This window comes from Phyllobates terribilis, unplaced genomic scaffold (genome assembly GCF_046119375.1).
Source record: "Phyllobates terribilis strain yellow unplaced genomic scaffold, ASM4611937v1 Scaffold_9__5_contigs__length_417890890, whole genome shotgun sequence".
Taxonomy (NCBI): Eukaryota; Metazoa; Chordata; class Amphibia; order Anura; family Dendrobatidae; genus Phyllobates; species Phyllobates terribilis.
The window spans coordinates 52,969,717-52,984,026 of record NW_027362769.1 but is presented as its reverse complement, the minus strand read 5'-3'; the positions used below and the strand labels follow the sequence as shown (position 1 = coordinate 52,984,026).

General features: G+C 42.4%; 1 protein-coding gene across 4 annotated transcripts in view; it reads left to right on the top strand.

Moving 5' to 3' along the window:
• Window positions 1-14,310, top strand: part of STRADB (STE20 related adaptor beta) — a 51,805-nt gene that overhangs the window by 24,793 nt on the left and 12,702 nt on the right. For all 4 annotated transcript variants that reach the window (XM_073646466.1, XM_073646468.1, XM_073646465.1 and 1 more), the window contains exons 8-10: window positions 2,498-2,669; window positions 7,297-7,401; window positions 9,911-10,155. In XM_073646466.1, coding sequence (XP_073502567.1) covers window positions 2,498-2,669; window positions 7,297-7,401; window positions 9,911-10,155 — 522 coding nt within the window. The remainder of the gene's footprint in view (window positions 1-2,497; window positions 2,670-7,296; window positions 7,402-9,910; window positions 10,156-14,310) is intronic.

Sequence of the window (14,310 nt, the reverse complement as noted above, 5' to 3'; positions counted from 1 at the left end):
CTAAGAGGAAAACATTGGACTATTCTGAAGTGGCCTTCTATGAGCCCTGACCTAAATCCTATTGAGCATCTTTGGAAAGCGCTGAAACATGCTGTCTGGAAAAGGCAACCTTCAAACACGAGACAACTGGAGCAGGTTGCTCATGATGAGTGGGCCAAAATACCTGTGGAGAGGTGCAGAAGTCTCATTGACAGTTACAGGAATCGTTTGATTGCAGTGATTGCCTCAAAAGATTGTTCAACAAAATATTAAGTTAAGAGTACCATCATTTCTGTCCAGGCCTATTTCATGAGTTTAATTTTTTTTTTTAATTCTGTGGACGCAGGGTTGAAAAGCAATGACTGACTTTCATTTGTTCATTTTCAGAGATTTTTAATTTATTATTACTTTTGTCAGATTCAAGTTATTTCTGTGACCATTGTGGGTTTTTCTTTCATTAAACGAGGGGTACCAACAATTTTGACCACGTGTGTATATGCAGGGAGAATAGACTTCCTGTTTCTACATAGAGCTTAGAAGGATTCAGCTAGTCAGTTTTTAATTATTGTAGGGATTTACTCTCTCTGATAGTTGGTAGTGTTCACACAGGCACAGGGTTTTTGATGCCATAAACAGAATAACGTTTATTTCCACAGGTTGCATAGCTCCAAAAACAAAATCATAAACATTAATACCTAGCCTCGTTCAGGTGCTTACTAAACAGTATAGACCCTGACTATATCAGACACAGCTGATCTAGCCCCAGTTCGGTCAAACAAAACTGCTATCATTCATAGCAGCCACTGATACTTGCGTTTTGGTGCACACGGCCTGTGCACACTCTTTTCAGAGAGATTCTGGCTTGTCTCTCTAGCTTCAAGACACATCTAGTCTGCTCTGCTCTTCCAGCAGACTGACTTAGATGAACACCTAGCCTGTTTATATGCAGAGCTAGTCCGGTGCACCTAATCAGAGCCTGCAGAGCTAGGATTTAACTTGAGACCTGTCTAGTCTCTTCTCCGGCTATGGTCCATGGCCGGGTCTTCAAAGTTTCAGAGAAAAATATACCTTGTTGCAATAGTGCGGACAGGCTCTGATTCATGCTGCATCATGAATTATATGATAGATTCCATTTAAATACATGTCTCCTATCTAATAAGGTTGATGTACTTACTGTGAAAATCCATGTCACAAATACTTTATATTCCTGATATTAAAATGAGCATTTTATGAATCCAGCTATAGAATGAAATTGTTCATGAGTCAAAATGTATTCAGTCTCTGCCCACCCATCCTGCTTGACAGCTACAGCTTATACTGTGCAGTGTTAGAGCTCAGCAGCAACAGGGAGGAGGGACATACAGTAAGTGTCAATCAGCCTGGGTTGGTGGAGATTGAGTTAAACTTTCATAACATGGATTTACTAAGTAAGTGCACATGTTTCATCAGGTTGAAGAGATCTTAATATTAGATGCAATTTGTATTATGAAATCTTATTTAGGTAATGTGACGCTGAGTCACTACTCAAGGACAAGCTCTGAGACAGAGTAGTCATGAGGTCCGAGGTCAGATGCCAGAAGGGCTCGTAGAACAGAGGGGCAAAACAAAGGCATGGTCAAGTAACAGTCCGGGGTCAAATGCCAGGAAGGTATGTTAAGATAAAGGGGTAAGAGAAACGGATACTCTGAGACCAAGTCCGGGTCAGGTACTTGATGTCCGAGAGCGTCAAGAGCAAAAGGGATAATACACACGAATAGTCAAGACAAATCCAAGGTCCGTCAACAAATATCAAGAAATCAGACACAGAACACTGAGCGCACACCCCACAGAGCAAAGCTAAATCTGACAATGGTCTGCTCATAGCTAGTCAGTTAAATAGCTAGCGAACTATCAAGAACGGGAGACATCAGGAAGAAAACACGCAAGCTAGACCAGATTGAGCAGGATGGCTGTCAATCAAAATACTGATAGCTCAGCACACCCCATCCTCAGATTGGACGACTGGGCTGTCACTCACCATACTGACAGTCCAACACACTCCAGATCCTATAGGGTGGCTGAGCTGTCACTCACAGCATCCTTCGGATACAGTGAGTGATGAAACCTTGACAGGTTAACCTTACATATTAGATGTATGTCAGACAAACATTCAATGCATATGAATACTCCCAAATCTCCTTTATAAAAAAAACCAATAGTATAGTTCTTTTAAGGCCCTGTGCCTTTTGATTCCTTTTGTCACCATCCTCTGCTTGCCACTCTCTAGCAATGATTGACATTTAGGATTAGGTGTCGGCACAGTCAAGGTAAGGAAGCTCAGATTCACACTTCCCCCATATCAACCAAGAATATGAGTCTCCAGTCAGGGTGACAGGTGTGTGTAGCCACTGCGGAGATTGTGCTGACAGCTCTTAGTTTAGAATCTCAGTGATAAAGAGATGTCAGCGTTAAATGGTCAATTGTCTTCTAAGTAATACATTGCAATTCCTCTGAAAGTGTTCATATGATTGTCTTCTAGGAGTGTGAAAGGGAGTCGCATCCTCATCTCAGAAGACGGTCTTGTGTCTCTGTCTGGACTTGGTCACCTCTGTAGTATGGTTAGAAGGGGTGAAAGAGCTAAGGTGGCATACGATTTTCCTAATTTTAGCACTGCAATGCTTCCTTGGTTAAGTCCTGAGCTACTGAGACAGGTCAGTATATTCCTAGGAACAGTCACGTATGTACTATTACTATATACAAGATAATTCTTATATTATACCCCTGCCGGAGATAAAGCACCTTTCCTAATAAAGCCACAGACCAGTACGTTGGGGTTGGTGTCTGTCCCTTGTAGTGTTGCAGGAAAAATATATCTTTGTATCATGTTGGCCACTAGATAGAAAAATATAAAAAATTGAGAGTCCTCAATTCACCATCTTTTCAGTTAGCCATTAATAGGTAATAACCACTGAGTTTTCTCAATTTTTAATATTTCCCTATATTATTGGTACTATTTCCAGCTTTGAAAACAAGAAGCAATTACATGGAATTAAGATAAAACATATTCTGACTGATTTGCCAAAGCACAACAAATCAGTTCTTTTGAAAAGCGATTTACCTGGCTTATCTTCTTGTATTACGTTTATTTCATACGTTGTCTTCTAATTCTAACCTGTCATATCACAAGTTGATTGGGCTTGATCTCTGGACTCTTGGCACAGTGTGAGCTGTAAAATACATTATCCAGGTCTCCGTTCTGCAGTTATAATTTATGCTCATTTACAATACATAATGTTTTTTTCTTATTTTCCATGCAGTAGTCTTTACTAGAAAAAGGATAAGTCACAACAGCACTATAGAGGCACTTAACGCCGTGGAATGCTTACTATATGTATTTGGTGGTTTCTTTTTGAAGTTTTTTTTATCATGGATTTGCCAACTTTCAGGTCTCTTTTTTGTTGCCTAAGGTGCCAGCATTCATTCTCAGATAGCTGTATTATGAAGCCGAAACGTTGTCTTCCTTTTGTTGTGATTTTTTAATACTATGGAATATAAAAATGTAACTTTTTAAGGATTATCCTCAGGTGCCTCTGGGTTTTTGGGTATCTCTTCTCAGACTGCCAGATGTAGACTATACTTGTATAGCCTGAGGCACTCACTCTGCTCTCCTAGTGACCACAGGTGCTCACGTTAGTACCAAAGTAGGGGCGAGTGTCTGACTACCCAAGCACAGCTTGCATCCGGTACCCTGAGACACTGGCCGGCTGACTTGGTGAAATTACATGTTTTTTATAGCACTGTGAAAAACTTCCACTACCTCTCACTACACTATATTTATTTCTCACAGCTGAAGATTTGCAAGAATGCATCTAATCTAGATGCATTGGTTAAATTTTATGTATGCGAGATCAGAAAATCCCTTTAAATACAGCTCCTTTCCTATTTGGTTTATTGTTGCCAGTTTGAAATAACTTGTTTTTCACTGGACAGACCCTTTTATTATCACCTATCCACATGATAGGTGATAGCTTGATGATCAGTGGGTGTCCAACCGCTAGGACCTGCATCAATCGGCAGAATGGGGAATTTTTATCCCCATCATAGAATGCAGTGGCCAATCAGATGCTTGACCACTGCTCCATTCATTCTTTATAGGGCTGGTGGAAAAAGGGGTTGTCTAGCACTTTTATATCGATGGCCTATGCTTAGAATAGGTCATCAATATCAGATTGGTGGGGTGTGACACCCCACTGATCATCTGTACCTTCTGCCGGCGGCTGCCAGATGTGATCAGTTGTGTAGCGGAACAGCACAGCTCTGTCAACTATATGGTGGGCACTGCCGGGTAATGCACATCTTCCCCTATTCGGATGAGTAGGGGCGGATCTGCAGTACCTGGCTGACACCACTATAGAGTTGATGGAGCTGTGCTGTTCCGCTACACAACTGATTACATTTGGTCAATGCAAGGAGCAGCTAATCAGCGGGAGTGCTGGGTGTCACACCCCACCATTCTGATAGTAGTGACCTATTTTTGAAAGCAAGCCAGAAGAAGTTCTGCAGTTTGAAAAAAAGTCATATAGGGAACACAGCATGTGGAAGAAAGTGCTGTGGTCAGAGGAGACCAAAGTAGAACTTTTTGGGCTAAATTCAAAACGCTATGTGTGGTGGAAAACCAACACTGCACTTCACCCTGAAAACATCATCCCACTTGTGAAACATGGTGGTGGCAGCATCACGCTGTGGAAATATTTGCAGCGACGGGGAAGCTGATCAGAGTTTATGAGAAGATAAATGGAACTAAATACAGGGTTATCCTGGAGGAAAACCTGTTAGACGCTAAAAAAGACATGAGAATGGGGCGTAGGTTCATCTTCCAGCAGTATGATGACCCTAGGCATACTGCCAGAGCTACAATGGAATGGTTTAAATCAAAACATATTCGTGTGTGAATGTCACAGTCCAGACCTTATCTGCCTCATCTGAGAGCAGCCTGATGTAGGCAAGGAGACCTTGAATCCAACGATGTGTTACTTAGATTACTGGGAGCAGCAGTTGTGACACAATCAGAGTTCTTAGATTTAGCATGCAGCAGAGCTGAGAAAGCTGCCCCCGCCCACACCAGGCTTTCTATGTACATTGTCTATAGACAGTGAGCTGCTTATCATAGGAAGGAACAGAATCAGACCAGTGCTTACCTGGCCAGCTAGTCACAGTGATGATAATGTCCTTATGATAAAACCTTCATTGTATGTAAACAACAGCGCACAGCCTGATAAGTGACACATTGTTGAAATCTGTGTTTTAACCCCCTACCTTATTCTGTCCTCGGATTACATAGCAAAAACCTGCTGACATATCCCCTTTAACCCCTTCACTACCTTTGACGAACCTATACATCATGGTTGGATAGGGGCTCCGTACCTTTGATGTATAGGTAGTCATGGCAATCGTGCGAGGCACAGGATCACCTTTCGCTGCTCCCTCTCCCTTCCAATCAGTGCCCTCATGACGTCATCGTAACCTGAGGTCTTCATGACGACCACCGGCTCTGCCAGTGACTGTGATCTGTTTAGAACATGCTATGAGCATGGTCCAAGAGGCTTCTGTCAGTGCAACACTGACAGGAATGAGGCATTGCACCAGCGATCAGAGTAATATTTAAAAAAATGCGCAGTGACAAGCGGCTCCTGTGCACGCAATTGGGAGCGTGGGAGGCGCTCATCACTGCACACGTGCGGGAGACGATTGTCACTGCGCATTGGCGGTTTAACAATACACATTGCACAAGCGTGGGTGATAGCATACAGTGCGCAAGCGCGGGGCTTCAACAAGACTATTCAAGTGACGGGGACAATTCAAATTGAGTGGCCGGTGACAAGCCAGACTGAATAAGGTGAAGAACACCCCTATGACTAAACGAGCAGGTATGATATAAATATATAAAGTGCTTTTTACAAAAGATTGTTTAATGCAAAAAGCGTGTTAGTGATGCATATTGCATCACTAACAACAACCTGGGGGCAGTTTACATGCTCCAAATGACGTGACAGGTTCCCTTTAAATAACACAACTGAATGCTTTGGGGCGGTCTGGGCACCCTGGGACACATATTAGGTACAAAGAAACATGGTTACGAAAAGTAGGTTATGTAGTGGGAGTCGAACTAGAATTGCTCTTCAACTCTACTCCCCCCTTTCTTCCTTCTGTGTCACTGTCCCGTCTGGTTATTGTCCATATTTATTTGTAAGATGTGGACTCTGCAGTGTGGAGTTTACTCATCGTCACTGATTATTACATCAAATTCTCCAATATTGTTTGCGAATATTTTGAGTTTTATGATGTCATTCTGTCATTTTATTTTTGGAAAAATGTAATAAAAATTTAGTTATAAAATTTTTTTTTTTTTTTATTATTAACTACTTTGTGTGGTATAACTACCTGGTTTAAGGGCATACAAATTCAGAATTTGAAAATTGCTAAGTTTTCACATTTTTTGTCAAATTTTTGATATTTTGATAAATAAACACAAATCATATCGACGAAAATTTAGAACTACCAGTTTCAGAATCAGTGGGATCTGTGGAAGCGTTCCAGAGTTATTATCACATAAAGGGACACTGGTCAGAATTGTAAAATTCGCCTTGATCAGGAAGGTGAAAACTGGCTGGGGAGTGAAGTGGTTAAGGCCTGTCAGCAGAATATATTCTATCAATGGACATACAATAACCTGTCTGCCACCTGCAGGGCAACCATCCACGTCTGAAATCAGCCATATTGCTGTTGGCTATTCTAAGATGATATCCCAGTTAGGCCATTACCTTCGAAAAAATGTTCTTCGTCATATATTGAATAAGATTAAGACGTTACAATTAGTGTTGAGCGAGTATGTTCTGTTCCGAGTATGCTCGGGCCGAGCTCCGAGTATTTACAGCTGCTCGGTGATATGGTTGAATTGCTCCCGTGTGCATGATTTGTGACTGTTTGACAGCTTTATTACATGTGAGGAATGTGTAAGAAATAGACATTCCTCACATGTAATAAAGCTGTCAAACAGTTGCAAATCATGCACACGGGAGTGATTCAACCATATCACCGAGCAGCTGTAAATACTCGGAGCTCGGCCCGAGCATACTCGGACAGAACATACTCGCTCAACACTAATTACAATAACTCTCAGTTGCTTCTTTAAGTGATATCTAATATCTGATTTGCTCCTTTCATTGAGGCTACTAGCTAGTACCTTTCACAGAAATGCAGTGATAAGAGAATGTCTATCTGTCCTCATTTACAACCCTACATGATGTGTTTCCAATAATGAGTCATTTTGTTATCAAGGACCTCCATGGATACAATGTGAAGTCTGACATCTACAGCCTTGGGATCACTGCCTGTGAATTAGCTACTGGGCGTGTACCGTTCATGGACATGCACCGCACTCAGGTAAAGCATGCCAGCGTTACTTCATCTTCTGTCGCATTTAGAGTTGGTGATTTTGGCTGTCAATGTATCTTAAAGGGGTATTCCCATCGTCAAGATCCTATCCCAATATGTAGTAGGTGTAATAATAATAATATTAGCAAATACCTCCAGTTAGAAATGTAGTATAGTTTTTCTGATTCACTATGTCTCTTTCCTCATGTGCAGGTATTGCAGGACCTTAGGTATCCATGGTTACGACCACTAGCAACTAGCTTACTAACTGTCACTATATCAGTGGTCGTAACCTTGGTTACGTAAGGTCCTGCGATGCCTGCACATGAGGAAAGAGACATAGCGAATCAGAAGAACTATACTACATTTCTAATTGGAGGTATTTGCTAATATTATTATTATTACACCTACTACATATTGGGATAGGAATTTGGAGATGGGAATAACCCTTTAATTATTTCAAAGTGGTTTGGTGATTGTTCTCTTCCCATACAGTATTTGATATCTGTAGCACCTCGCCTGTTTACACCGGATGATCTGATGCCAGTAACGATGATTTTTTTTGCCAGCATAAGCTATCCGATTCCCAGACAGACAAGCGTTTTGCTTGTTCGGTCGGTGGTCACACTCATTCGTTGATTACCTCCTCTTCTAAAGGCACCTAAAAACAATGTAATCTTGTAGATGCTAACACTTTGTGTGCTTGTTGCTGGTGGTGTCATGAACAAATCACTACTAGTATTTTTTTTTGTGATAATTACAATTTTCTTGACATCTTGCTTAAACTGTATATGTACGGTATAAGAAGACACATTTCTTCTATGGAAAGAATCAATGAGATTAATTTCTGCACTCATATCCCAGTGGCTTCCATTACCATGCTTGCATAAATGACTGGTCCTATATTCTCTTTCCATAGGAATCCTATGGATGATGCATAGCATACTTAACATTGCTTTTATATGGAAAAGAAAAAAAAACTTTGGAGGATTCTGTTTCTTTTGAGTCTGTTATTAATAGAGTATTTGTATTGTAATGGAAAAAATACTTTTGCTTAAATAACATATGGTGCTTTTAGTTTACTTTTATATATAGGGTCATTCCAATAACCTTACATTGATTTACTGAAAAATATAGGTTCTCTATGGCTGCCCTTTTTCTCTCTACACAGTGCTGTAACAATGCCTTTATTCTCTTCCCGACATCCACCGTACATGTACAGCGCATGTTGAAAGTGGGTGAACTACCCCATCTGAGATCAGCATATTATGGGAACACAGACTCTAGTGATGTATCATTTAGTTTGCTGGATGTAACAGTTGGGATAAAGTGACAGGTTTTTGTGCTGCAGATGTAGCAGTCCTCTGAATGCTGAGCTCTGTATAACCCCGCCCACACCACTGATTGGTAGCTTTCTGTGTACACTGTGCGTAGACAGAAAGTCTCTTTTCCTTGCATTTTTCATTCCCCTCTTCAGCTCCTGACTCAGCTGCTCCATCCTCCCCCTGCCAGTGACTTTTGCAGTGACTCATGACTCATACAGGGAAAATTGATCTCCTGTTTGTACATAGAACTTAGTAGAATTCAGCTAGTCAGTTTTTAATCATGTGATGTCATAGACCTAATGGAAAATAGAAGAATTAACTGGGTAGAAAGGTTTATTATCATGATTGCAATATATTAAGATGGTATAAATTTTGATGGGAGGAGTGCTTCTTTAACAATAAAGACATTATAAAACTAAACTTATTTTGTATCGCCACATTCACCATTCACAAGTTCCCATCTATAAAAATATAAAATGGTTTAACTTGTAAGGTAAACTCCATAAAGAGAAAAAAAAATGTCAGAATTAATATCTTTTGACCACCCTGAAAGAGTATTTTCCCCAAAATGCTATAAATAAAACGTCAACTGCAAAAAACAAGTTCTCAAGGGTTTTTAAAAGGTGAATGTTTCTCGTTGTGGAGAGTGCCACATATGTGCAAGGAGACTTATAGGCCATGCAATTCTCATCTGGGAATTTAAATATGCAAATAGTCAGTTTCCAGAGAAATAAGACTTGAACTCCAGCGCCACCTATTGGATGTAGCAATCCTAAAAGTCAATATCCGCTCTTTAACAAGCCTTGGCATAAGGGGTGAAAAGGTCACAACAGTCTGTGGCCAGCACTAGGTATGGAAAATGTTGGCTTTTCTGTACAGCAGCTGATGATGGCTACAGCAAGATACAAATTCTTTGTTTGTTGCCAAGAGTTATAGTGACAATTGCATAAGATGTTTTTTCCCCTAATCCGTGACAGCCTAGTTTTCCCCAATGATAAACATTTGTGTGATAGTCCAGCTGCCCAGTGCTCATCAGATTGTCAGCAGATCCTGCTATAATTAGCTGAATTCACCAACAATAATCTAATGTGTATGGTCAGCTTTACAATTTTAGATCAGTTTCATTTTGCTTATGGCTTTATTAATCCGAAATGCTTTACTCCATGGTTACATAGATTTATTTCTAACATTAGATGCTGCTACAAAAGTTGAAAGGCCCCCCACAGAATCCTCTGTATGGTAACACCTTTCCCTGTGAAGAATCACCCATGAAGATCTCGCGCTCCGGTGTGGATTCAGGAATTGGAGAGAGTGTTGTCGCTGCGAGCATGACCCAGACCATGACTAGTGACAGGCTGAGGACCCCCTCTCCAAGAACATTCTCCGCTGCTTTGCAAAATCTGGTGGAAATTTGCCTACAGCAAGATCCTGATAAAAGGTAGATCAGCTGTCAGTCTTTTTTATGTATATGTGTGACTATGGATACTTCTTATATTTTTCTTAACTATATTTAGACTGTTTGCCAATGCCATAGGTCACCTTTTCACTGAGGACCACATCAGCATTACGGGTGACTTCAAAGGGCCACTTGTAACTGTAAGGACTCATGCAGATGTCGGTGTGAGCATGGACTGCAATGCATCGACTGGCCATGGGCTATAGGTGCACTGTCCCCAGGAAGTAGGGCTATAAGAGCGCTGCCCCTGGGTAGTAGGGCTATAAGAGTGCTGCCCCTGGGTAGTAGGGCTACAAGACATCTGCCCCTGGGTAGTAGGGCTGTAAGACTGCTGCCCCTGGGTAGTAGGGTTATAAGAGTGCTGCCCCTTGGTAGTAGGGCTATTAGACAGCTGTCCCCCCTGGGTAGTAGGACTATAAGAACACTGCCCCTGGGTAGTAGGGCTATAAGAACACTGCCCCTGGGTAGTAGGGCTATAAGAGCTCTGCCCCTGGGTAGTAGGGCTATAGGAACACTGCCCCTGGGTAGTAGGGCTATAAGAGCACTGCCCCTGGGTAGCAGGGCTATAAGAACACTGCCCCTGGGTAGTAGGGCTATAAGAACACTGCCCCTGGGTAGTAGGGCTATAAGAACACTGCCCCTGGGTAGTAGGGCTATAAGAACACTGCCCCTGGGTAGTAGGGCTATAAGACAGCTGCCCCTGGGTAGTAGGGCTATAAGACAGCTGCCCCTGGGTAGTAGGGCTATAAGAGCACTGCCCCTGGGTAGCAGGGCTATAAGAACACTGCAACTGGGTAGTAGGGCTATAAGAACACTGCAACTGGGTAGTAGGGCTATAAGAACACTGCCCCTGGGTAGTAGGGCTATAAGAACACTGCCTCTGGGTAGTAGGGCTATAAGACAGCTGCCCCTGGGTAGTAGGGCTATAAGACAGCTGCCCCTGGGTAGTAGGGCTATAAGAGCACTGCCCCTGGGTAGTAGGGCTATAAGACAGCTGCCCCTGGGTAGTAGGGCTATAAGAACACTGCCCCTGGGTAGTAGGGCTATAAGACAGCTGCCCCTGGGTAGTAGGGCTATAAGAGCACTGCCCCTGGGTAGCAGGGCTATAAGAACACTGCCCCTGGGTAGCAGGGCTATAAGAACACTGCCCCTGGGTAGCAGGGCTATAAGAACACTGCCCCTGGGTAGTAGGGCTATAAGAACACTGCAACTGGGTAGTAGGGCTATAAGAACACTGCAACTGGGTAGTAGGGCTATAAGAACACTGCCCCTGGGTAGTAGGGCTATAAGACAGCTGTCCCTGGGTAGTAGGGCTATAAGAACACTGCCTCTGGGTAGTAGGGCTATAAGACAGCTGTCCCTGGGTAGTAGGGCTATAAGAACACTGCCTCTGGGTAGTAGGGCTATAAGACAGCTGTCCCTGGGTAGTAGGGCTATAAGAACACTGCCTCTGGGTAGTAGGGCTATAAAAGCGCTGCCCCTGGGTAGTAGAGCTATAAGAGCCCTGCCCCTGGGTAGTAGGATTATAAGAGCGCTGCCCCTGGGTAGTAGGGCTATTAGAGAGCTGTGCCAGACTTCAGAGTCCAAGACGTTCTGTTCTCCATGCCAAGTACTGGCTGCACCTTCTCTGATTCAAAGATGGAACCACACAAAAGTGCTGGCTGACTGCATTCACTCACAAAGATGTTACCCGCTCCTTGTGCTGGCTCAGCCTCCTCCGCTAAGCACTGGCTGTGTAGACATGGATCGCAGTGCAGGGGGTCGTATTTTGAGATCCGGTGCACACCTCCACACTGCTCGGACCAGCTCTTTGTACGGTGGAAGAGGAGAGTCGGTCCTTCTGTGTCCTGACCTCACAGGCCACATAAAATGACGTGGTGGGCCAGATTCAGCCTGTGGGTCTAGAGTTTGACACCTGCCATAGGGCAACCATAGGTAAGAAGATGAGATTCTGGCAGCAGTGAGCCATTTGTTCATCTTTCTTTCCTGCGAACAAGATAGAATAATCCTTATAACACACAGCTTTTTCAACCTGTTAAGCATTTGTTACCTTCCCCAACTCTTCCTACTCTTCTGAATCTCTGTTCATTGTTAGTTTGGGCAATATAATCGGAATTTATGGCCAGAGTGCAAGGAACAATGAACATCCCCTGCTACAACAATAAAAACAATCTAGTTTTGGGTACTGAAAGGACAAATCATTGAAATACTTATATTAGATACTTGTCAACAGATTGCACCCTCTTCACCCCCTATAGTTACAGGATTCATCCAAACATTACCAGTGTGAATATGGGAGAAACCGTTATTCTTTATCAGACAAAACATTAAGATTTAAAAAATCCATTAGGTTCAATTTATAATCCAACAAGTACTGATATTTGGCCGGAGTCAGACTGGTAATAAACCTACAAGAAAGAACCCCTTCCCTTCTATAACTTTTAATAGTTTTATGTCACTCACCAAAGATGGACCTTCAAGGATCTCCATGTAAAGTCCTGCAATAAGAAGTCCTCACCAGTTTCCCACTGACCTGTGGCGACATTATATTGCAGATTACACAGTTTAATTTTCTTTCTTTCGACTTATCATTATCTCTTCACTTACTGATGATTCCTTAAAATGTGGCGACTTCATTGGACGCTGAAGAATCCAAATCTGCAGATTAGAGATGCAAACAAGATAGGCTGCGTGACCACTTCTTGGGTCCATTATTTCTCCACCTGTAGATATTTAGCATGATAGCTAAGCTGTAGTCACTATATAGATAGGAGGTACGTCACTCTATATAAAAATACGGTGCCAGGATAGGAGACCACTCCATATACTCAGTGAGGAAAGAATCCGGCACTCAAGTTGCAGCAAAATATCGGATTTATTAGCAAAGCAATCCAAAAACAGTGACGTTTCGGTCGAAAGGACCTTCTTCAGACAGATTGCATATGGTGCACTGCATGTTATAGCCCTGTGGGGAAAATGGTTTCAATGCCCATAGGAGGTTCTGACTTGCATATCACTCTTGTGGCCATGTCTAGATAGTCACTTTAATGATCTTCAGAGATCTTAAACATGGAGTGGAACACCAGTTTTACAGGGAGAGGGAAAACCTTTGTGGTCAGCAATGTAGCCATTCCTTACACAGGCCTTTGCCTTCGTTGCATAAGAGCAAACGCTTGCTGTGGTACATGTACCAGTGAGTAGTGTCCAAGGACCCTCAAAGCCTCAGCCTGACTGGTGCTGGCAGAACCAGGAGAGGGAGTCCTAGGAATTCTGTGGTTTTCACCCAATAACTCCTATAACATTAATCTCCAGCACACAGACTACAAAGTCTTCTCAGACAGGTAGATATGGCATTGAGAATGTAGGAGGTTAGGAACTAAGTCTGGGTCCAGGAAAGAACACTGTAAGAAAGAGTCTGGCCAAAGGATAATGTAGAAGCATAATCAAAGTCAGCCAGAGGTCAAGACTGGAGAAATACAACCAGGCGATGTGTCGACAATAGAGAGTTCAGGATTTAGACCAAATTTAGGATCCAGGAAACACCACAAGTACAAGGTAGACTATACAGGAGGGCTCACAAGGACAAGGTCAGGAGATAATATCATTACAGCACAAATGCAAACAGATAGGACCCAGGAGAGGTTGGCACCATGATCACCAGACTGATTGTGAGACCCAGCTGGATAGAAGGAGCAGGACCAAATGTGCAAGGCTGTTACATGGATTTCCCCCACACAACCCTCAGGGAGTATAATCTAGATGTGACCTAAAGTGTGAACTTGTTCCTAGGGACCAGCGGCCAATTCTTTTTTTCAAGAAATGAGTTCCAATGTGCTAGTGAGATGTAGCAAATACAGTGGGTACTTAAAGTATTCAGACCCCTTTACATTTTTCACTCTTTGTTTCATTGCAGCCATTTGGTAAATTCTAAAAAGTTCATTTTTTTTTCTCATTAAAGTACACTCTGCACCCCATCTTAACTGAAAAAAAATAGAAATGTAAAAAAAATTTTTACATTTATTAAAATAAGGAAAACTGAAATATCACATGGTCATAAGTATTCAGACCCTTTGCTCAGTATTGAGTAGAAGCACCCTTTTGAGCTAGTACAGCCATGAGTCTTCTTGGGAATGATGC